General features: G+C 40.0%; 1 protein-coding gene across 2 annotated transcripts in view; it reads left to right on the top strand.

The window, feature by feature from the left end:
* Positions 1 to 23,836, top strand: part of CCDC171 (coiled-coil domain containing 171) — a 209,692-nt gene that overhangs the window by 65,945 nt on the left and 119,911 nt on the right. For both annotated transcript variants that reach the window (XM_060237258.1, XM_060237259.1), the window contains 4 exons: positions 3,059 to 3,148; positions 7,063 to 7,263; positions 10,186 to 10,353; positions 12,550 to 12,738. In XM_060237258.1, the coding sequence (XP_060093241.1) occupies positions 3,059 to 3,148; positions 7,063 to 7,263; positions 10,186 to 10,353; positions 12,550 to 12,738 (648 nt within the window). The remainder of the gene's footprint in view (positions 1 to 3,058; positions 3,149 to 7,062; positions 7,264 to 10,185; positions 10,354 to 12,549; positions 12,739 to 23,836) is intronic.

Below are 23,836 nucleotides of genomic sequence, written 5' to 3'. Positions count from 1 at the left end.
TTGCCCATTTACAACTTAGTCAAACTGCTAGGGTGTCTTTGTTTCTAGCTCTCTTGAGGCTTAAAGGTTGCAGTGAGCAATTATTTTATATTAGAAAACAAGAGAGAACATTACTACTGAAAAAAAAATCAACATCAAAACAGAACAGCTTGGTTCAGGGTTTTTTTTTTATATAAATGCTTTATTACCCCAACATTTAAATTTTAAGAAATATTTTGTACATTATTGTAAAATAACTTTTAAAATTTTTGGAACATGCAAAAAATCACTTTAAAAAGTATTTTGTGCCCTTTGATATGATTGGAGGGGCACAAAGTCAATTATATGGGGACAACTATATATTTCTGCGCACAGATGCCACTTTGAGGTCTGTCCCATTGACAATCCATGTGTTTAGTAGCCTGCTGAGGCTGTAAGTCTGAGAGCAGTGCAGTGACTAGGCACGCAGTATCCACTGTGAATTGTTGTTTGGGAGGATGAATGTCACCTGATCTCCAGCACAACTGAAAAGTCAACTCAGCAGGCTTTGGCTGAGGAACGTGTTTTGTTGTGAAAGGATGCCAGAGACAGCAGTGAGGAGACAAAGGGGGTGGCTGTTAAGAAAGCAAAAAGTATGTTCTGTCAGCAAGAAGAATGAACTGTCAAGGAAAAGAAATCGCAAGCAGCGCAGGACCAAATGATGACCTGCCACAAGACTTCCCAGTAGGGCTGCATGTGGCTGACCCTGAAGTTGTCATATGGAGCTAGAGATCCCTGAGTGCCCTCATGATATGCAGATGGCATAGTTCTATGCCCTTCTTTCTTTTCCTTGTTGATAGCCCTGCTGTCTTCTGGTATTCTCTTCCTTTAATGTAATTAATTACTAAACTTTTTAATACTCTGAAAAAACAGAGACTCTGTGGCATATTCATTTTTAACCCCTTTTTATCAAATAGTTTGTTTGACTTGTAAAACTGTGTTTAGTTTTTAAAATCATGTAGATTATCAAAGTAGCTTCTTTCCTTTTACATACTTTGGATGTGTACAATAATGACCTCTTAACTTGTACATTTTTAAAGTGTATCAGGCAAGACTTGGAACCTAGCAGTCTTCTTGAAGCTAGTTTCTGTTACGAGGCTGAAAATATATTTTATGTAGCTAACATTGAGGCTGGCTATAGGGAACACAGTATGGAAAGAAATTATGATGAAATAAGACAGAAAGCACATTAAAGTACACCAAGCATTCTGTTCACAGATACTAATGTGCTGTATTTCACAGTATGGCCATGCTGTGAACTGTACAATTTGACTTCCACCGTAGTTATTCAGTTTCCCATTTTGGGAGGGAGTGTCATTACAGGCCTTCATGACTACACTGATATAGTTTGTGGTAATATTAGATCAATGTTCTGAGATAAAAGGAGTTGCAGAAGTCTTAAGTGGCTAGAGCAAGGATTTTTTTGTTCAGTCTTCATAACTGCCAGTCCTCTCCCACAGACTCTAGAATCCAGCTCCATATATAGCTTTACAGTTTCTCATAAATTCTGTTACCATGTACCTTTGAAAGAACAGACTACTCTTAAGTACGTTTGAATTTGGTATACTATGAATTCCATAAATCAGATCAATGCTAGTAGGGGTTTGCACTCAGCATATATTGAGCCGAATAAATACCTGAAAGATACCTTATTGGTATTTTTTAGATTTTTATTCAGACTACAGAATAGATAATCTGATTCAGCTATCGAAATAGCTGTGCTCAAATAAAAGCTGATATCTGACTTTTGTTTGGGTGCGGCTGTAAGGCATTTAAATTTTACATGCCTTCTGGACTTACCAAGTTGCATCACCATGGTGGCACAACTCGGTGAGTGAACTCAAAAGGCATTTAAAGAGGCTACAGTCTCCTTAAATGCCTTTCCCCCCTCCATTAATTTTAATGAAGAATGGGGGTACCTTCTTTGGGGGCCCATAGAGTTGGACTCCCTGATCCAATTTTTTTAAAACCTGGGGTGAGGGTTTGAAGAGAGACATCAACAGTTATACTACCTCAAAAAACATTCTCCTTAGCCCCAAATACTCCTGGATCGATTATCCATTATACCATGTAGGGACAATCTCCATAGGATATAATGGAGCTGAATAAATTTGGGTTTCCGAAATATTTACCTAAATACCAATACAATATCAGGAATATTGGGGAATACCATTTTTTGGGGGTCTAATAGACCCAAATTGGGTGGGGGGGACTAAAATTTATTTTTGCACTCCCTTAGTTGCCAGGAGGGTATTTTTTGTGCAAACCCAGAGTTATGCATGTAAAGTTATTATAAAAACCCACCTTTTCTGGTGTATTAAACAAACCAGAATTGGGAGGCGGGATTGGTTTGATCACTCTGGCAGACTGAATGTGTGTGTGTGTAATTAGAAGTAAGTCCCACCAAGTTTACCAGGACTTACCCCTAACTAAATGCACCCTGTTTTTCTAATGGCTAACTTATATTATTTCTCTTTCAGAACAGTGTATCAGAATATTTGGGGTTTTTGTTTTTTTGTATTGACATACTCAAAAGGGAGTTTCTAATGGCAAACTATAATGGATGTTATATAATCTCTTGAGAAACCATGCCCTCTATTTAAACTAACAAAACCAGAATGTTGCCTAGATTTATGGCACTTCGCACCTACAACAGCAGTCTGCTTTTTATCACCCTCAAGGTTTTTTCAGCCCTGCTTTGTTCTAACACTAACAAACACAGATCCCTATTTGCAATTCTTTTAATCTGCTAAAAACATTCCCATGATTCTACACTGCCCACTTATATTAAGATTTGCTGCTTCCATGCCCATTTTTTCTGATGAAGTCTACTTAAGAGCATACGAAAGAGCATACATTCTGAATAAAACTTAGTTGCTCTTAAAGATGCACTTGTCTATTGCTTTGTTCTATTGCTTCAGACCAACACCGCTGCCTACTGGGATCTATCTAAATGTGCCAAAGTTTGCAACATTAGTCTCTATGTCATCCTATTGGTAAACTTTCTATTTAATCTGATGTATATTGTGTTTTTGCATAGCAAAAGAAAATGATGATTTTGTCCGAGACGATAATGAAAGAGCTTGATTCTTCCAAACAGCAGCTAAGATCTCAAACACAGGAACTTCAGGTATGAACTAAAGGATTTATTGTATTACATACAGTTAAGAGCAGGGCTGTGGCTCAGTGGCAGGACATCTGCTTTGCATTTGGAAGGTCCCAGTTTCAATCCTGGCATCTCCAGTTAAGGCACTAAGTGGTGTGAAATATCAGTATCTGAGGCCCAAGGCAGCTGCTAGCAGTCAAAAATGGCAATCTTGGTAGATTGGTATTGACCTTGGTAGATCAGTGCTCTGATTCACTATAAGGTAACTTCTTGTGTTCAGTTTTGATAAAATGTTGCTTGTAATCAAGAAACCTTCATTAGGAATGGTATTGAATTCGATAAGTTTATGCCACAGTAAATGCTTTGAGGATGACAATCTATAGCTATGACATTTTATTGGAATATTGTTGTAATGATGTCCTTCAGAATTATCTCAGCAAAACTGTTACTTTAACCATATTGTATGTTCCCTCTATTTGAAATAAAATATTCCAAACATATTGTTTTGGTAGCTTTTCTCTTGTTTTCTGTGTCTGAAAGCTTGAGAGTCATGGAGTAAAAGGACAGGTCCTCTTGTGGATCAAAAACTGGCTGAGTAATAGGAAGCAGAGAGTGAGTATAAATGGGCAGTCTTCGCAGTGGAGGACGGTAAGCAGTGGGGTGCCGCAGGGCTCGGTACTGGGTCCCATGCTCTTTAACTTGTTCATAAATGATTTAGAGTTGGGAGTGAGCAGTGAAGTGGCCAAATTTGCGGATGACACTAAATTGTTCAGGGTGGTGAGAACCAGAGAGGATTGTGAGGAACTCCAAAGGGGTCTGTTGAGGCTGGGTGAGTGGGCGTCAACGTGGCAGATGCGGTTCAATGTGGCCAAGTGCAAAGTAATGCACATTGGGGCCAAGAATCCCAGCTACAAATACAAGTTGATGGGGTGTGAACTGGCAGAGACTGACCAAGAGAGAGATCTTGGGGTTGTGGTAGATAATTCACTGAAAATGTCAAGGCAGTGTGCGTTTGCAATAAAAAAGGCCAACCCCATGCTGGGAATTATTAGGAAGGGAATTGAAAACAAATCAGCCAGTATCATAATGCCCCTGTATAAATCGATGGTGCGGTCTCATTTGGAGTACTGTGTGCAGTTCTGGTCGCCGCACCTCAAAAAGGATATTATAGCATTGGAGAAAGTTCAGAAAAGGGCAACTAGAATGATTAAAGGGCTGGAACACCTTCCTTATGAAGAAAGGTTGAAACGCTTAGGGCTCTTTAGCTTGGAGAAACGTCGACTGAGGGGTGACATGATAGAGGTTTACAAGATAATGCATGGGATGGAGAAAGTAGAGAAAGAAGTACTTTTCTCCCTTTCTCACAATACGAGAACTCGTGGGCATTCGATGAAATTGCTGAGCAGACAGGTTAAAACGGATAAAAGGAAGTACTTCTTCACCCAAAGGGTGATTAACATGTGGAATTCACTGCCACAGGAGGTGGTGGCGGCCACAAGCATGGCCACCTTCAAGAGGGGGTTAGATAAAAATATGGAGCAGAGGTCCATCAGTGGCTATTAGCCACAGTGTGTATGTGTGTGTATATATATATATATATATTTATATATATATATATTTGGCCGCTGTGTGACACAGAATGTTGGACTGGATGGGCCATTGGCCTGATCTAACATGGCTTCTCTTATGTTCTTATGTTCTTATGATCTTCTAAGATATGTTGGGTTTTATGGTCAGTTACTGTTAGATGCTGGAATGAGATATCTTACAATGATATCAAGATATTATTGTAAAGCTGTCAGTCCATAACTTATATAGGTGCTCATCTGTATCCTGTTGATTCCTGATAAGGCTACCATATGCTGCCCCTCTTTGGATGTGATTTTATTCTACAGAACTGGATGGAAATGGTGCTAGCAATGTCTGGAAGACTAAATATCGAGCCCTGTATAGATAGCAGAGATAGGTTAGCAAACCTGGGGGAAACTTCTATTTTTTTAAAAAAATTGCAAAGCTAGGGAAAGTAAATGGGATGATTACCCACTCCAATATGCAGATGCGGCAGAAAGAAACGCAAGAATCTTGGGTGCCATTTGGGATTGCTTATACCAGGGGTGTCAAACTCATTTGTTATGAGGGCCGAATCTGACATAAATGAGACCTTATCAGGCCAGGCCATATTGGGCTCGGCTGGGCCATGTCAGATTGGGCCATGTGTGTACCTATTTAAGAGTAGTAGAAGAGATTTAAACTTAATAAGGACAAAAACAAACATGACTAAAGATTTTTTTAAAAACTTAAAAACATGCTTAAAACATTAACACTCATTGGTCTTAAAGGTACTTTCTTTGTAGCTCTCCCACAGGATCCCAAGGGAGGAGCCTCAGCCAATGGGGAAAATAGAGGTTTTGCTCTGTAGCTCCTGTGCGATTGATCAAGCCTGACAAAGCAAACTGTGATACAGAAGGAAGCGAGAGAGAGGGAGAAGGAAGCAGACAATAGCCAGTTGCTCGGGGGCCTGATAGGAGCCGTCCAGGGGCCTGATTTGGCCCCCGAACTGCATGTTTGACATCCCTGGCTTATACAATCTAAAAGCATGAAAGGAGCTGAAGGTAGGGTGGGGAACGGGGGAGTTACTGAGAGAAGGGTAGACTGCAATGAGGGGGGGGAGTATGAGGAATATAGGTGGAGGTAGGATGTGTGGGTAGATAGAGACACTGGAGTGAGCAGAGGCAGCGGGAAGCTGGAAGGGGAAGATGGTGATATTGGACAAACAGGACCACATTGCTCCCCATCAGCTGAAGTGATTTGGTAGGATGTCTTCCTGTAAGCTACCCCAAAGACATCACTGGCTAGCTAGCAGCAATAATTATCCAATCAGCAGCTTGTGGAACACGGGCTTTCAGGGAACTGGGTCTCACGCTCCTGTGAGTCTTGCAGGTTCCCTGCTTGTTTCATTTAATTATTTTTCTTAATTTCATTTATTTGTAAAAGATGCAGGTTTGGAGCTAGAATCTACAACTAAAGGCCCTTTTTGAAAATTTAGCATATAGGTTAGGTTCTTTGAAAGGAGCCCCGTGATGCAGAGTGGTAAGCTGTAGTATTGCATTCCAAGCTCTGCTCACAACCTGAGTTCGATCTTGGCGGAAGCTGGGTTCAGGTAGCCGGCTCAAGGTGGACTCAGCCTTCCATCTTTCCGAGGTCAGTAAAATGAGTACCCAGGTTGCTGGGGGTAAAGTGTAGATGACTGGGGAAGACAATGGCAAACCACCCCACTTTGAATGGGAGATGCATTGGTGGGTATTCCAATCTCTGCTTAATCACTTGCTTTGAAAACCCTATGGGGTCACTATAAGTCTGCTGCAGCTTGATGGATCACACACACACACACGGGTTGCATAGATGATGTGAGCCCAGTGCCTCAGGGCCAGAGATAGAATAACTTAAAGTTCTCCTATCTGTGTCATGTGGAGTAAACAGAGCCCAAACTTACAGTTTTACTTGTACTTTTAAAAAGACCTTATTAATAGACTCTTAAATTAAGGAATTCCTACCTTTCTTTTTCAGTTGGTGGCTGTGATTTTTGGCAGGCAATTGGGTCTTATCTCCTTAAATGGAGTTTTGAAAAAACTGAGTCAGTTTCGGGAACGCACATAGATAGGCGATCCCTCATCCCTCAGTATTTATTATTCTAATTTTTTGGAAAACAACATATTGCAAATTTTAAAGTAGTATTTATAGACAGATTTTAGCAATAAAACATACTAATAGTTGAAAGCTTTTGGGTTATAAGAAATTTCTCCTTTCTCATTATTTTAGTCTGTGGGCAAATATTATAATTTTTGCTTTGCCATATTTCCAAGATCTTATGTTGATCCTCAAAAGTTATTCTTTATGGTATGAATACTATATGTTGCTTTTGTATGTCATTTTTTCAGGAGGCTGAAGATAAACTTGCTGAGGCCAATAAAGAGTTAAATCATCTGCATGTTAAGTGTGTAGATAGAGATTCTCTAATAGATACTTTAAAAATGGAATTGCAGAATGTATTACACTGCTGGGAGAAGGAGAAAGTGCATGCCGCAGAATCTGAAAATGAAAACCAGAGGCTTACACAGGCTTACCAGGAGGATATGGAGGTATTACCAAAGACACGATGACTGTCAAAAAAGAATCTTTAATCTTAGCTTTTTACATTTACATATATCAGATGGTTATTCTATAGACATAGATCCCCGCCCAATACCATCATTTTAAATGAGTGCTTTTCAATACCCATGTGCAATTAACGTTAGATATTTTAGAAATATCATTCTTCTTGAATAAAAATAAAAACAACTTTAACTGCTTGAACCCATCTGGCATTTTAAATTATGATGCTCTTGAGAAGACCATAGAGGCATAAGTGTATTTAAAGAAACATGCCTAGGGATTTTTTAGCTGCTGCTTAGCTGGGTATAAACATACACATTTGGAATATATCTGCATTTGGAATAGGTTAGCTTTCTAATCCCTTGGCAGTAATTGATATTAACTGTTTCAAATGACAACAAAAAGTGTAATAGACAAGTAGAATCCAAACCATTTTACTACACCTACCAATAAAATAGAATTCATTTCCTCTTCTTGGGATAGCAGCTGATTGTGGTATGTTGGACAATAATTGCTTCATGAAGTGTTATTTTGAAAAGATGTTTTCTACCCAACTGTTTATCTTGTTTTAAAAATATATATTTTGTTTGCATTTGGGGTGGGGTGGGGGTGGCACCCACAATTTTTCTGCCCTAGGTACATCCACTATATTATTCTTTATCTAAATTATGCTGCATATTGAGTTCATTACTCTAACAAATCTGAGCAGGAATGCCAAGTGAGTAAAAAGGAAACATTCTTTCCACCCTTTTTGCAGTCTGGGATTTAAATTGTGTCCATATGAATCAGTTGGAATTGTTCTGCTCATCAGATAGTGATTAAAGTAGAGGAAACTAGAAGCCTGACTATATTGTAAAGTCAGCATGTCTACAATATTGTGGTTGGGTTCTACATGTGTGAATTGATTCTGGGTCCTTGGATTCTTTTTTCCAGGCCAAATGGATGATTACCATGCTTGGTTTATCACAGTCCAAGCAAAAAGGACACCATGGCGACAGATTAAATTAACAAGCGGGGAAGCAAAAGATTGGGGGAAAACACTTTTGTTAATACATTGTTAGTTGTTTCTCATGAGATATTTAAACACAAGAATATGGTTGGAAAAATCACAATAGTAATTCCACTCTTAATGCCTTTATAAGATCTGTTTGGAAATGCATTGCATTGGACTGTATAAAATGCATATTAAATACAGTAGAAGGCTTTTTCGTTGAGTTTTGGATTATCTGTAGCAAGTTTTGGAACAGGACTCCAGTTTTAGGTCTTGGATCTGTTTAAAAAACTGTTTTGAGAGAAACAATGCTGGATGGGCTTTTCCCCTCCTTTGTGAATATCAAAAAGAACTATTAGTCTAGGGGTCCTTAACATAGCATCCATGGGCACCTTCTCTAGCACCCACCAAGAAATTTTAAAAAGTGGGTGGGGTCAAGTGGGGCTTTTGCCTTTGGAGACCTGATTAGCTGTGTAGATTTTTTAGAAGTTGCTTCAGCAGCAGTTGTCACCACATTATAAGGATAGTCATCGTGGAACTGAAGATAAACTGTGTGTATGCTAGAAAATATTTTTACACAGTACATTCATTTTAAAAGGCAATGCTTTTGCCTGAAATGCTGGAAGAGTTACTGTTAGAATTATGCATAACCTCATTCAGTGACATTTTGTGTTTGGCGCCACCTTGTGAGTAGTCATTTTGTGGTTGACATACACTAACTTATGTCAGAATTCCAAAGGTGCCTGAAGGCTCAGCAAGGTTAGTGACCCCTGGTTTAGTCTTCCTAATGAACTCTATAGCCATTTCATTTTCTAGGAGGTACTGACACTGTATGTTATGAACTGAATAAAGTAAAAAGAATTAATGTTTGATGGTAGATAAGAATATAGGTGCAAGGGGGCAGTCCCCCCACTGCTTGTCCAACTGCCTTAGCTTAGTGAGAAGGGAGCTCATTGTCCATGGAGTGGAGGGGAACTGGGTTGGTAAGGCAGCCTTGTCCTTGTCCTCTCTATAGTGCTTGCCCTGTAAACTTAGGAGCAAGAAGCTAACACTTCTTCATTGGTATGAAAGTGGCTATGCAAAACCTACATGCTGCACTTGGACTTCTGGCCTCCCAGATAAGGACAGTGCAGAATTGGCTTCTTTGGCAGCTGCTTCCTGTCCAGATCCCTCCCTCCCCTTGTTTTTGCCTCTCAACTGTGTGCTGATGACAAGCTCTTAAAGGGCCACACCACTGCTGCCTCCTCTTGAGAGAGCAACTTTTCCCCCTTCCCACATCTTCAGGGCTGGGGGGTGGGGGGAGGCTTTGCCCTGCCCCATAATGGATTTCTCTTATACAGATGTATAGCTGGCTCTCCTATGTGATGTGTCTGTATGTATTTATACATGGCACAACATATTTGAAGCATATGCATCTCAGAGCCAAACAAGTCATTACCTTAAATGTGATGCTGCACCTGAAAAAATGGTTACTTCCTTCCCTTCTGTACTGTCTACTAGAACGTAATGTAATGTTTATCTTGGCCCTTATACAGAAATCTAATATGACCTTTTTTGATTTTGCATGAGACAACTGCAGTTACTTTCCCATTAATAGCCAAAATATTTGGCTATGATCCACATAACAATCAAAGGGCTGATCCTGCATTCCTTTTAAACAATCAGCATTCTGACCCTGAACCAAAGATTAAAAAGCAAGGTCCCTAGTTGATAGACTGTCTGCAGGATAAGTCCTTGTGTGTATGTATAATGGGCAATTATTGACTAATGATTTGAGCATAGGTCATATATTCCTTTGAAACACATGCATTATTGTTTACATGACACATTTCATTGGACTCGAGCAATGTTTGCTGTTAACTCTCTCTGTCTCTTCTCTCTCCCCACCCCACCCCTCTTTTAAAATCCCTTCTCATAGGAGAAGCTAACTTTCCTTCATACCTTATATCAGCACTTGGTAGCAGGCTGTGTGCTTCTGAAACAACCAGAAGGCATGCTGGATAAATTCTCCTGGCCAGAGCTTTGCACAGTCTTGCAGGAGAATGTTGATGTCCTGATCTTAGACCTCAACAAGGCTAATGAGAAGGTACTGTCCTCAGGCACCAGCTGCTTCTATTAAATCCAGTGACATTTGTCCACGTTGTAGTATCATTAAAAAGGACTGACATTCATCTTATTTCAAAAAGAATTTGGGTGTTAATAATTCAATACTGTTAATTACGACTTGTCTACAGCTCAGTTTGATGCCATTGCTGTGGGCATGTAAATGTGACTGAAGTCTGTATGAAGTCTCCAAGCTCCAGCTTCTGTGCAGGACTTGCTAATACTACTAGCCAGTGTTAGCCACAGGGACCTAATTAAAAGAAAATAAATTAATCTTACTGATGAAGCTATTCAAAGATCTTAGTCATTTACACTAATAAACCAACTCTTTATCTCAGCATAAAACAGAAACAAAATGCACTGACTCAAGGACAGTCATCTTTAAAACATTTGCTTGTGAATAGGAGGAATTATTTGGAGGAGGAAAAAAAAGGGCTCCAAAGAAATGGCAGTTGCTCTTTGATATTTACATTTGTAAATATAATATGGAGCATAGTTTATAAATACATCATGAATTTTAAAAAAGATAAATATTTTCTTCAAGGGAGTCCCAACAGTAACATTCCATGTCATAAGATTCAGTCTTGTCAACATTAAAGAAAGAAAACTGTGTTTATTATGGAAGAATAGCACCACAGCCCAACTCCTAATGCTTTTTGCACCCTGGTTTGTTGATAGGGTTTGCATTGTATCTTATGGTCAAGTAGCAAGATGCCAGATTTTTGGCTCCACTACCATTTGCTCTTGAAGGACAAGAAGGGAGTAACATTCATGAAAAGCTGGAGCTATTCTTCATCTCAAGTTCAGCAATGCACTGTTTGAAATGAGTTTTTAAAAGATGTAGGTATTATAAATTGGTAGAACATATTGAAACACCTCTGCTTGGAATGAGTCACCATGTATATTGCTGACAGATCACTGATGGACTAGCTCATTAACAGTGCAGTCCAAAACAGAGTACAAGCCCATTGACCCACATAAGCCCCGTGGGAACAATGTAAATGCAGCCATATCTTGGGCTTGATTGAAGCTGGAGTTACTGCCAAATGTAAACCAACTGCAGTTGATCCATAGACTGCAACTATGTTGGGTACAGCTTCCTGAATGGAACTTTACAGCACATTAAAAGTAGGCAGGATGGGAAGGCACTACTGCCATTTTTAAGATAATGGATAGAGAACTGCTTTACTCTCCCATCCACACAGTGCAAGGAATCTTATTTGCCCTTAAACACACTGATAAAAATCCCTGTTACTCCTTCATCTATTTATATGTCTAGATGCAATTATGGAATTAGAGAAGGAACAATATGATTTTCATTTAAGTAGGTGCTGCAGTGAAACTGCTCCCCTCTCTCCTTGAGAGAGCTCTGATTCCCCTCCACATATTCCTGGGCGACTCTTTGTCCATCAGGATCTTTCTGGGGGCCATTTTGGATTGCAGTGGTGGAAATGAGGCAATGGTGGAAATCACCCCCTGTACCTGCTAAAATTCTAGACAGGTTCCAAGTCAATGTATCCAAATTCCTTTTGATATAACATTTTTGTCACAAGTTGTATAATATGTAATAAAATTGTTTTAAATTTTACTTTTAACAAGTACACCATATGCCTACATAGATATATTTTCTTTATCTCATACAAATCTTTTAACTTACACTGCACTTGATTTGCTGAAGCTTCAACTTCTGATTACAGTCCTGAATCTATTGAAATATGCTATAAAATAAAGCAGGCTTGCCAGACTAAACAGTTTAAAACTTTCCTTATATTCTCAACAGATCAGAATAAAGCAAACTTGTAAAGCTCCTTCTTTGAAACAATAGCATAACTTTTTAATGTGAACACTATAACAGGATACTTTAGCCAGTAGGACAATCATGAAGTGCTTGATACTGAAGGCTTTCTGAAATTAGATGGGATGGTAAATCCCAGGTTTCATTGAGCTTTTCAGAGTGCTCACTTGTCAATTATTTCAGAAATCTGATTACTCCTATATTGTCTGCTTCACAAGCTTGGGTGGCTGACATGTGCCAGTTAGTGCTTAATTTTCCTCTATGTTGTGTAAAACAGCCACAAGGTCTTAAAACATGGTTCCAAGTGTCCTGGTTTGAATTAGGGTTCAACATTCCCTTTAAAAAGGAGTTAACCAAAGGACTTTCATGATGTGAATCATACAGGTATCTCACCTTGAATATGTTTGTAAGAACAAGTCAGATGCCATGAAAGCACTTCAGCAGACTCAAGAAGACACGTTTAACAAAGTAGCTGAGCAGATGAAAGCACAAGAAAGCTGTTGGCTGAAGCAGAAGAAAGAATTGGAACAGCAATATTCTGGGCTCCTCAGGGAAGTTCACGCAAGAGCACAGGTACACTATTTCTGCCAGGAAACCATAAACTTCTAAATATATTCTTTAAATATTTAGTATATTATTTCAGTGGATTTGTTTCCAAACCAATTTTAAATTGCTTGGGAATTTCAGTATGCTTAAATAAATGATTTTTTTAACCATTAACTTTTACTTTCTTGTGGAAGTGTATGAATCTGTGTGAAGGCATTCCAGAACGTCTATGACTTAATTGGATTTTGCAGTTGTATTTCCCATTTTAGTTGCCATGTAAAAGTTACCTACGGAGTGCAAACATTGGTTTCTTTGTATTATTACACACAGTACCAGATGCTTTTCCTTCATGATGACTACTCTTCCTATGGTTTTGTAGAATTAAAGTTATTGAAATTCAGTTTATGCTGAACCTTTGTGTCTGGCATAGGTTTCTTGGCAAGTCAGTGGCAGTAATAAAGAGCACTTGAACCAGAGAAATCTCTACACTTCTGAGTGAGACAGCAAAGATGAATTATTCTGATACACAGTGCTTATTTTAGCTAGCAGTGGTGGCAGTGTCTCCCATTATATTTCTTCTGAGATTATGAGCAATGAAAGGCCACTTTGCAGTCCTTGTCTTGAAGTACAAAGGACCAGCTAACATTATCTCTCCATATATGGCTGTGACAAAAATTCATTTATAATCTTCTATTTAACTTGTAGAGTTTATACACTTCAGAAAGTGGATCACTGAAGAAATTCTGTAGATGAGATAGTGTGACATACTTTTCTTCTTGTAGATAAAAGGTTTATAGGTACACTGTGTAGAATCAGCATGGTCTATTATCTTCCCCTTTCCAGTTGGCTGTCACTTAACTCTGCCCTTCTTCTGCCTGTTAGAATTGGCTAGACCATGGTTATTTGGGGGGGGGGGGTTGGGGAGGGAACAATCCTATTAGGAGGTCTACATGTCAGTTTTCTCCAAGCCTTAAACAATTTATCTAAAGCATAATGCAGCTCTGTCTTATCTCTACCTCTTCCATGCCCTGTGCCTTCTCCATTTCATCTTTCTGAGCTGTGATTGAGATACCGATGATGCTCTTTCTTCCTCCTAGTTGTAAGGGGGGAAAAACAAATTTCTGTGTGGGCCTCACCTTTGGATTTGGTAAGGGTCATGAAAAATTGATCTGTCTGATATAGGTTCAAAGGATTTTGAGGGAAGGCGTTGACTCTTCCTTGTTTTGTCTCATTAGAAGTGAGAAATTGCTTGGAGATTCTGAAATTCACATATTTAGACAAAATTTGTAGTCTGACCTCTCTTGTCAACAGCAGCATGCAGGGGGAAGAATTCTGTGTTTGGATGGTTCGTGTCCAAAGCTCCCTATAATGTTTGGAAGGCTTCGAAATATTCTGTTCTAGCCTTCTCCTGATATTCTGTCTTTTAATATATGTTGAATTTTTGATATAGGAAAGCATTCCCACCTTAAATTTTCTTTAAAAAGGTAAAGGTAGTTCCCTGTGCAAGTACCAGTCGTTTTTGACTCTGGGGTGATGTTGCTTTCACAAGATTTTCACAGCAGACTTTTTTATGGAGTGGTTTGCCATTGCCTTCCCCAGTCATCTACACTTTCCCCCCAGCAAGCTGGGTACTCATTTTACTGACCTCGAAAGGATGGAAGGCTGAGTCAACCTGGAGCCGGCTACCTGAACCAGCTTCTGCTGGGATCGAACTCAGGTCGTGAGCAGAGGGCTCCGACTGCAATACTGCAGCTTTACCACTCTGCACCACGGTGCTTACCTTGGTGCTAAAGTGGTTCAGTCTCTAATGTAGGCAATAGGTTAATCTTCTTAAATAAAATGGTGCAGGTTCATAAATTCAATTAAACGCTACTCATAAAGGGAACCTAAAATGTATGTATATATGTATTCTTGAATCTCTTAGAATGTCAGGGCTTTTTTTGAGCAGGAATGCACAGGAATGCAGTTCAGGCTGACTTGGTGTCAGAGGGTGTGGCCCAATATGCAAATAAGTTCCTGCTGGGCTTTTTCTACAAAAAAGCTTTGTAGAATGCTATAAGCTATCTGTATAGAAAGATGAATCTAAAATGTTCAGCTTTACTTCTTACTAAATCTTTTCTTGTTCACCTTATCAACCATTGATTCCATCCGTGTCTACATCATGTGCCCCGCTCTCTCTGAATCCTCCTGTCTTTTTTGTTATACTTTCTGTGCAATATGAGAACCTAGTTTGCATTTCCTAGTAGGCAGGTAGCATATTTGTTATACCCACAATTCCTGCTGATAAAGAACTAACTAATAAAGATGTTACTATGTGACGTGATAAGTATGAGTATAAAACTAAGAGCTACAATTTGTATTTTGTGTTCAAATTGTTACATCCTTGTCTGATGTCAGAGTTCCTTTGAACTCTAGTTTTCCTCCAGATTCCAAATGCATATTGGGAAGGTACATCAATCTTGGTGTGAAATACAAACTGTACTCTAGGGTTCATTAGTACTTCTCAAACTTCTTGAAACAGGACCCAATTCTAAACTTAGTGTTTTGGGACCCACTTGCAAGTAATTCTTTGCTACTTTCCCAGTCCCCATCATAAAGCAAAATAATCTTACATCTGTCAACTCTGAAAAAGTTTATATTTTAGTTTTTATATTTTAATACTTACATGTATTAATAGTTACTGAGGAAAGGACTAATTTCATGTCATTTTGCACATTAGGCAGAGGCAAATTCAGATTTGGTTTCTGCTTCACAGCCTGCTGGCAAGAGTTACAACCCCCTTTTGGATCAAAGTCATAGTTTGAGAACTGCTGATAAAGTGTTTGAGTACTTAAAATTCATTTCTGCTATGCACTCACTGAGACAATGCAATTCTGTCCAGAATTACACCTTTCTAAGCCCACTGACTTTGGTGGACTTAGAAGATTATAACTCTCTTTAGGATTGTACTGTAAGTGGCCTTAGCTCTGTCAATCAGGGAACGGTCTACCTTACAAGGCACATGAAGCATTAAAAGAAAAAATATTTTTAAATACTAACTGTTGCTGTATTGCACGGCTTGCACCTATAGAATCCAGTTAGTGATAATAGATTCAAAGTTCTGTCAAATAAGCAAGAACCTTACCCATGTCCAAGCTAATATGTGGTGATGATTAGATCCATTAAGAAAAGTGACCCGGTTTACAAAGTACAAAGGCAAGGGGATTCTCTAGGTCTAGGGAGTGTTTTCACCTTCCACTTTAAAGAATTGACTTGATTTACTAAGGAGCAGCACTGCTTTCATAAGAACAGGTGAATTAGAGACCATGGTGCATGCAGTGAAATAAAAGTGACCGTTGTAAGTGAGAAAAAGAAAATACCTGAAATAAAGTGGAGTCTTTTGAAGTCTAAGTGTCATTAAGTCTCCAGTTTGCAGTCTTGTCTTTTTGCCAACATAAAGGATAAAGACCCAGCATGAAACAGGATAAAATAGAGTTGTACTCTCCAGGGGAGTGACTAATTTTTTTAACAGATTCTTGAAGTCCACAGAGTGCTGTAACCTGGTAAGCCACCTCTCAAAGCTTCTCCACTCCAGGAAGTCAGGCTGCCAGTCTTTTTAAGGCGGGAACCTTGCTGTTCCTTTCAAGGAATCGTACTTTTAAGGTTCTAAGGAAATATTAGAAACAATGTAGGTATGGGTAGAAAACAATTACAAACCTGTTAAAGAGAAGAAATGCGGTCTACCTTTCTAAACCTATATCACAATAGAAGCAGAATGACCGTACTTCTAAAAACAGTGATCTTGGTGATTTTTCCATTTTAAGAGTTCAAAATTTTTTTAATAAATGCCTGTTCAGATTTAAGAGGAGGTTAGTTGCACTTCCGTATAATTATGATCACTTAATTACTAAGAAAATGAATATGTTCCCTTTTTTTGTAAAAAACACATGAAGGCTTACAAGTAAAACTGATAAAATGGCAATAAAATCCAGTAGAACTGAAGAAATATAAAAATCACCAAGACATAAAAGGAGCAGCCACTAAAATTAAGACACATAAAAGGCAGAGACGAGAAGGGCCAAGAACCATTAATAGTTTTGTTTTATAAACCCTGATTGTATGTTAGCAGGTTCTACACAGGCATTTAAATTAGTAAATAGCACTGCAGCCCTGTGTAGATAATTGAGGCTATATTTTGAAATGGCATCGTGGTACAAGGAATTTTTCAAAATGTATTTACAAAGATTATTAACCTATTTAACCATAGTATTTCTATCTAGTAGAAAATGCTAATATCCAGATGAGATGTTAGTTTTATATTTTATGCACAGTACATAGAAGCATGGAGACACAAATTTTGGTGTTTGCATATCCTTTCCCTATGATTTATATACCTTTTCACTTTATTTTTATTATTTGTTTATACAATCCTGATCATGTTTATCAGAAAATGTTTGCAAAAATTTGCTTTTTAATTATTATTTTTTGTTACACACAACACTTTTCTTCCTTATAAAATGCTTCTTTGAATAAGGCCTGTTCTGGCACAGTTACTGAGAACTACTGCCAAATTATATAGTACTCTGAAGATTGTGACAATTGTTACTTCATTTTGTGTGATTGATTTTTTCCTGGTTTTTTTTTTTTTAATAGTAGCTGTCAGTGCTGAAGAACTAAAAGCAGCTTTTAGGAAAAGGAGCTTAAATTTTAAAGCTCTGATGCAGGTAAACCACATGAATTGTAGAAGGTATAATAAATTCAGTTTCTTTTCCATGGACAACTGATTTATTTGGGATGCTTCTCATGTTACCTTGCTGCAAAAATCACAAACAAATTGGAGTTGTTTGTCATGCCTATGAACTTCGTTAACTTGTCAGGAAGTATGTGCAGTCTTTCTGTCTCCCTTCACTTTCACATGATGCACCAAGATTAGTTAATCATGGCATCCAAATGCATGCGCCCTAACAAGCTTAACTTTTCTCCCCCAGCAATCAGCATTCTGGGTTATTGGAGTAAGAAACAAACATCAGTTTGTTAAAATGCTTGTATTCAGATTCCATGATTGGTTGGAGTTTGGTTAAGATTTCTGGGTTTAGGCTTGATCCAGCACATAAAAGAGATAGGCAGAAGGTATGCACAAACCCAGTAGTTCGCCTAGTTGGTGACTATTATGAATAATCTCTAATTCTCTGGGACATCTGAATTGCAGGCAAGAAGTGCCTTTGCAGAATGTGCAATTGACTTAATCAAATACTTGAGTTGAACATTCATTTAAAATCCTGATTTTTGTTCTAGTTTCTGCTTTCTTTTCTCCTGATCTTCAACCTGAGCCACCCATAAAATTACAATCTGTATCAAAAACAAGTGTTTTCAATAGCGCAACAGTTTTAGTCACATCATCCCTAAGAGCAGGTGGTGATATAAACTACTATATGGTTTGATACTTGCAGGACTTCCTCATTATCCCCTTCTGCTAGGTGTGTAGAGCCACCCTCATAATAAACAACATAGTTCTGCTGGTGTGTTGTCAGTATCAATAAAAACTCTCCTTGGGAAAGACCCTCTGCTCTGAGGTACTACCCAGGAAGGTCTATTCCCATCATACTGTGGACAAAATATTATCAAAATATTACCTCTTGTTCCAGCAGTGTGTAGTGGTTAGGGTGTCAGACAAGGTTCAAATCTTGACACTGTCACATAAACTTGCTGAGTTACCTTGAGCGAGTCACATACTTTCAGCCTAACCCTACTGTGAAAGAGCCAGGGTCAGTGGGCAAAGGGGACCACTTTGAATCCTGTCACACCTGTCATACCTTAGGAGAACCCAAATTAAGCTTGTCAGAAATAAATGATAGCACAGATAGTGTGTTTAAGATCAAAGCAAATAATAACTTTTATTATATACAGATAGGCTGGGAAGGAAATAATATCAGAGGTTTGTAATGTTAAAAACATTGGTAGGCAGAAAATCAAACTAAGAATCCTCAAGAACACTTTCTGTTGGCAGTCTGATGTTACATATAAATATAAATGAACACTCAGTGTTTCCCTCACACTGGATAACACTCTTAAATGTAGAGCTTTTATATAGATGGTGTTAGCTTTTTAATTATCTCCACACACTGTCTCATTCCCTGAGAGAAGACTGACTGAACTTGTATAAGAACTTCCCACCACAGAGCCTTCCCACTAGCAAACTAGGTACCCTCTCGTTTGAAGAGCTATACCCGGAACTCTGACACCCTTGAGGGTCTTTCACACTGACACCTCTTCCACTTGTGCCAAATCCCCTTTAATTGCTAGGATCGCTATCTGATTTCAGGAACATTTTATCCCTCTCACAGTGTGTGTGTTTGTGATCTTTCTTACAACCAGGAGTCTGCCCTCTGGTTCTGGCAGAACACCTCAGCAGAATCTTTAACCTTGCTGTGCCTTGTGACACTCTGTGCCACAACTCTGAGAGTCTTCTCAGAAAGAGCCACTGTTAGCCCCTTCTCACAAATAAACTCTCTACAGACAAGAGCTCCATTCAACAACCAGCTCTGTCTCAGACTGTCCAGTCTGCAGTCTCACTCAGACTTCTCAGTCTGATCTCCACTGGAACTTAACTTGAACTGAGGAGATTTCTCTCCCTGCCTCCTTTAACTTGTTACATTGGTTACCATGGAGGCGGTTAGCCAATCACAGTGAGTGTCTCAGCTGTCACTCACACAAACTGCTTTCCAGTCCATTACACCTACCTTACACAGTATGGAATATTGTAAGCCACTTTGAACCTCCATTTATACTCCACTTTTCTGAAAGCCACAAGTTTTTCAGTCTCTGACTTGGTAAAAGAGTGGAACTTGAAAGGGCAGCTGCTGTGAGAGCCCTCTCAGCCCCACGCACCTCACAAGGTGTTTGTTGTGAGGAAGAAGATATAGGAGATTATAAGCTGCTCTGAGTTTCTGATTCAGAGAGAAGGGCGGGGTTTAAATCTGCAGTCTTCTTCTTCTTCTTCTTCATGCATACTATATCAAGTATCAACAACGATCCCTTTACAATGAAAATCCCTACCAGAACACAGATATCAGCCAGACGTAGAACCAATATAGCACTAGGCAATTACACTGTCAAAAACCATTGCAACAGCAAATTTTCAAATGTACTACGCAGTTTCATGATAATAACTGACTAGAATGCTTAAAAATATATATGACTTTAACTTGCAGCATTCTATTTTACAATTCAGAAAATGTGGCAGAGGGAACAAATTATCTCTAAAAAGCTGTAAGAGAACAAGAAAGATTGTAAGTGTATTTTAAAACAAGTGGATGTGCTTCAGTTGGGCCTAGGCTTCCCAATCTCCTGGTCCCAGAGGGGGATCCCTCGGTTTTACAGACTTCTCCCTACCCCCAGCCATTTGGCCAGCGGGGAGAAGCCCCGCCCCCACAGTCACCATGTACCTCTAGAGCTCCAGCAGGTTTAGAAACCTGCAAACAGGTCCATTTTTAAAATGTGTGCCTTTAAAGTTGAGCAGGAAACAGGAAGCGCTTCATGGGGAAGGGTCAGCAGCAGTTTCGTCAGAGCACAGACCCTCCATTTGTTTTGCTTTCGTTTTCAGAGCAAGTAAAGTTGTGGAGGAACCAGACCCAGTAAGTGTGTGTGTGTATGTGAGAGAGAGGCAAGGGGCAGGGGATTCTCCCAGTTTGGAGGCCCTTCCCCCACTTTAGAAAGCTGTGGGGGGGAGGAAATCTCCACTAAGCACTCTATTATTCCCTATGGAGAATGATTCCCATAGGGAATAATGGGGAATTGATCCATGGGTATCTGGGGCTCTGGGGGGAATGTTTTTTGAGATACAGGCACCACATTTGCAGCATAGCATCTGATGCCTTTCCTCAAAACACCGTCCAAGTTTCAAAAGGATTGGAACAGGGGGGGCGATTCTATGAGCCCCCAAAAAGGTGCCCCATCCTTCATTATTTCTAATGGAAGGAAAGCATTGAAAAGGTGGGCAGTCCCTTTCAATGTGATGGGCAGAACTCCCTTTGGAGTTTAATTGTACTTGTTCCAACCTTGCTCATGACACCACCCCCAATGTCTCCTGGCCCCACCTCCAAAGTCTCCATTATCCCCAAAGTCCCCAGATATTTCTTGAATTGGACTTGGCAACTCTAGTTGGGCCTGTTGTAAAATTTATATATATCCAAGATCTCTCTTGATGTACTTACAAAAAAGGGAGGCCAAATTTATGTATGTACTCAGGCCAGTGTCTTTTAACCAACTTCTACCATCATGACTTCCTAAATGGTGGGGGGGGATGTTTCCTCTGCCTAATTTATCTTTTCCTAGTCTGTTGTGGTCAGATTATGGCTGCTGAGTAAGAGGAGAAAGCACCTTGTTATAACAGCTGAGGATGTACTGTCACCAGGCCTTTTGGGGGGCAGGAACACATAGGAATTCAGTTCCACCTGGCTTGGCATCAGGGGATGTAGCCTAATATGCAAATGAGTTTCTACTGGGCTTTTTCTTTAAAAAGTCTTGTGTGAAACAATGGTGACATCAGGAGGTGTGCTCTAATTTGAAAATGAGTTGCTGTTGGGCTTTTTCTACAAAAAATAGCCCTGACTGTCACAATTCAATATTTCCCTTTATATAGAAAGGCTGAGAGGTATTTAATGACACTGGGCAATCTCAAATGCTTCCTTTCATCCTGTAGCAAGCTTTTCCAAGATTATGATGGGGATGACAATGGAGCACTTAGTGGTATGGAAAGATTAGCTCTAGACTGGTCTGAGCTTGGTGACTGTTTCTCAGAACTGTGAAAAGGTACATGATTGCACTTTATCCGAACTTTGCAATAGCTTAGGTGTCTATGCTCACATGCATTGATCTCTAGCTAGCTAGCCAAGCAGGAGCACCAACCATGTTGTAGTTTGGAAGGAAAATATCTATTTTGCTTTTAAAAAATGATTACACTCTTAGCAACTTGTTTATAGGCCATGAATCATGAGGCATCTTTGATCATTAAATTAGTTAACATACTTTGCTGCTTTTTAACTTCTTATGTATTCATTTTTTGAGTTCCAGGTTTTATGTATGTGAAAATTAAAACAATAAGTGATTGATCAAATAAAACAAAGAGTGTTCTCTTGAAAATACAATTCTGCCTGAGACATAATTAATCTGTGAATATATAAGTAGGGGGTTGATTTACAAAGTAATTAAAAGATCACCTTTAGTCCCCTCTTCCCAGCTGCTGCCTATCTATTTCTGTCTCTCCAGGTTTTCCCTGGTTTACTATTCTCTTTTGCTAAACTAACTTATCCCAACCATGTGGCTTCTGCTATGCAAACCAGCATGATTGTTCTTTCTGAATCATGGTCCTCATTTCCTATGGCTTGTAGATGAGATGATTAAGAATTACTGCACTGTTGACCTGTATTAGCCACTGTACTAACTATTCTGCAGAACTAAGCCCCCCCCCCCCCAAACAAATATTTGGTGCCTAAGTAGCAGGCTAATAATAGAACAGAGCTTTCCAGTGAATAGTTAGGGCCCAATGTATATGTCATCACAGCAAATGGCAGTATTGTCTTGATTTTGCCAGTAGAGACTTGGACAGTGTTTGGCACATGTACAGATAGGCTTCCCAAGCCCCCTGCCCTGCTGGGGGACCTCTGGATTAGCAACCTCCTCCCCCGCTCTCCAAAAATCTGGAAGCGGGGGGTGGGGAAACGGCGCCGTGTCTCTTTCCCTGCCTGCCTCCCTCCCTCGCAGGCTTTAGGCTTCTCCCTTCCTCCGGGTCACAAAGACCCGCCCACTGCCGGCCTGCTATTCGTTCCAGTCCGGCCTCCCTTCGCGAGTTGCATACTGGGACTCATAGTCCTTGCGTCCTCTCCGGCTGCCACAGGCATCTCCTCGGGGAGTCTGGCCGGCAGAGGGGAGGGAGCTCCGCCCCCAGAGGACCATGTGCGTTTCTACCTCGGGAGGCTTCAGTCGCTGATTGAAAGGCTTCCTCTTGGGATGGGGTGTCTGTGTTACTTTGAAGAAGTTGGCAGCAACTCGTGAGTAGAGAGGCCAATCCCCCTTCAGTGTTGCCAGAAATGGGGGGGGGGGAAGTCTGCTGAGTACTTCATTATTCTCTATGTGGAGATCGATTCTCATAGGGTATAATGGGGAATTGATCTGGAGATTTCGGGGGCTCTGGGGGTGCTGTTTTTTGAGGTAGAGGCACCAAATTTTCAGTATAGTTTCTAGTGACTCTTCCCAAAGTATCCTCCAAGTTTCAAAATGATTGGACCATGGGGTCCAATTCTATGAGCCCCAAAAGAAGGTGCCCCTATTCTTCATTATTTCCTATGGAAGGAAGACATTTAAAAAGGTGTGCGATCCCTTTAAATGTGATGGCCAGAACTCCCTTGGAGTTCAATTATGCTTGTCACACCCTTGTTCCTGGCTCCACCCTGATGTCTCCTGGCTCCACCCCCAAAGTCCCCAGATATTTCTTGAAATGGACTTGGCAACCCTATGTACAGAGGTAAAATAAATCCCTACATACAACCTGCTAGAGTTCTGAATTTTGCTCCTAGAGATTTTAAATTTTGGTAGGTTGAATGTTGGCATTTATTTGATCTCTGTACATGTGCCAGGGACTTTGGGTATTGTGCTGGGCCTTTATAGGAGTCAAACATCCTTCAGGAATCATTTTGAGCTCCTTCCCATTTCACAGATCAGGGAATGCTAAACTAAGCAGCAAGGAGTGTCCCAGTCTTTTGAATTGGCTGTATCTGGAGGGTTCACTGCATCAGGAGGGTTTTACTTTCAGGGCCCAAGTCAGTTGCTTTTGCAGATTTTGTACCATCACTGCTAACTAATTCCCAGCCCCTAGTCAGGCCCATATAGAGTGAGATCACACAAGATACTTGACCTGACCTAGCCGCGCCTCTCCTCTGGATTTAATGTGCTCAATCACACACATTTGCCTCCCAAGTCCCATCCATCCTTATTGAATTCTCCTCTTGCACATGTGCGGCCTGTGCCTCTCCTGGCAGCCGGGCTGGGGCTGTGTGATAGTTCTGGCATGCATAAAAGAGCATAAAAGGGATACTGCTGCACCAAATTCCCAATGTGATCCCACCCATAGTCTTTGCATCTCCAGTTT

This window comes from Heteronotia binoei, chromosome 4 (genome assembly GCF_032191835.1).
Source record: "Heteronotia binoei isolate CCM8104 ecotype False Entrance Well chromosome 4, APGP_CSIRO_Hbin_v1, whole genome shotgun sequence".
In the NCBI taxonomy this organism is placed as follows: domain Eukaryota; kingdom Metazoa; phylum Chordata; class Lepidosauria; order Squamata; family Gekkonidae; genus Heteronotia; species Heteronotia binoei.
The sequence above is the reverse complement of the archived record's forward strand: the minus strand, read 5'-3'. Positions and strand labels throughout refer to the sequence as shown.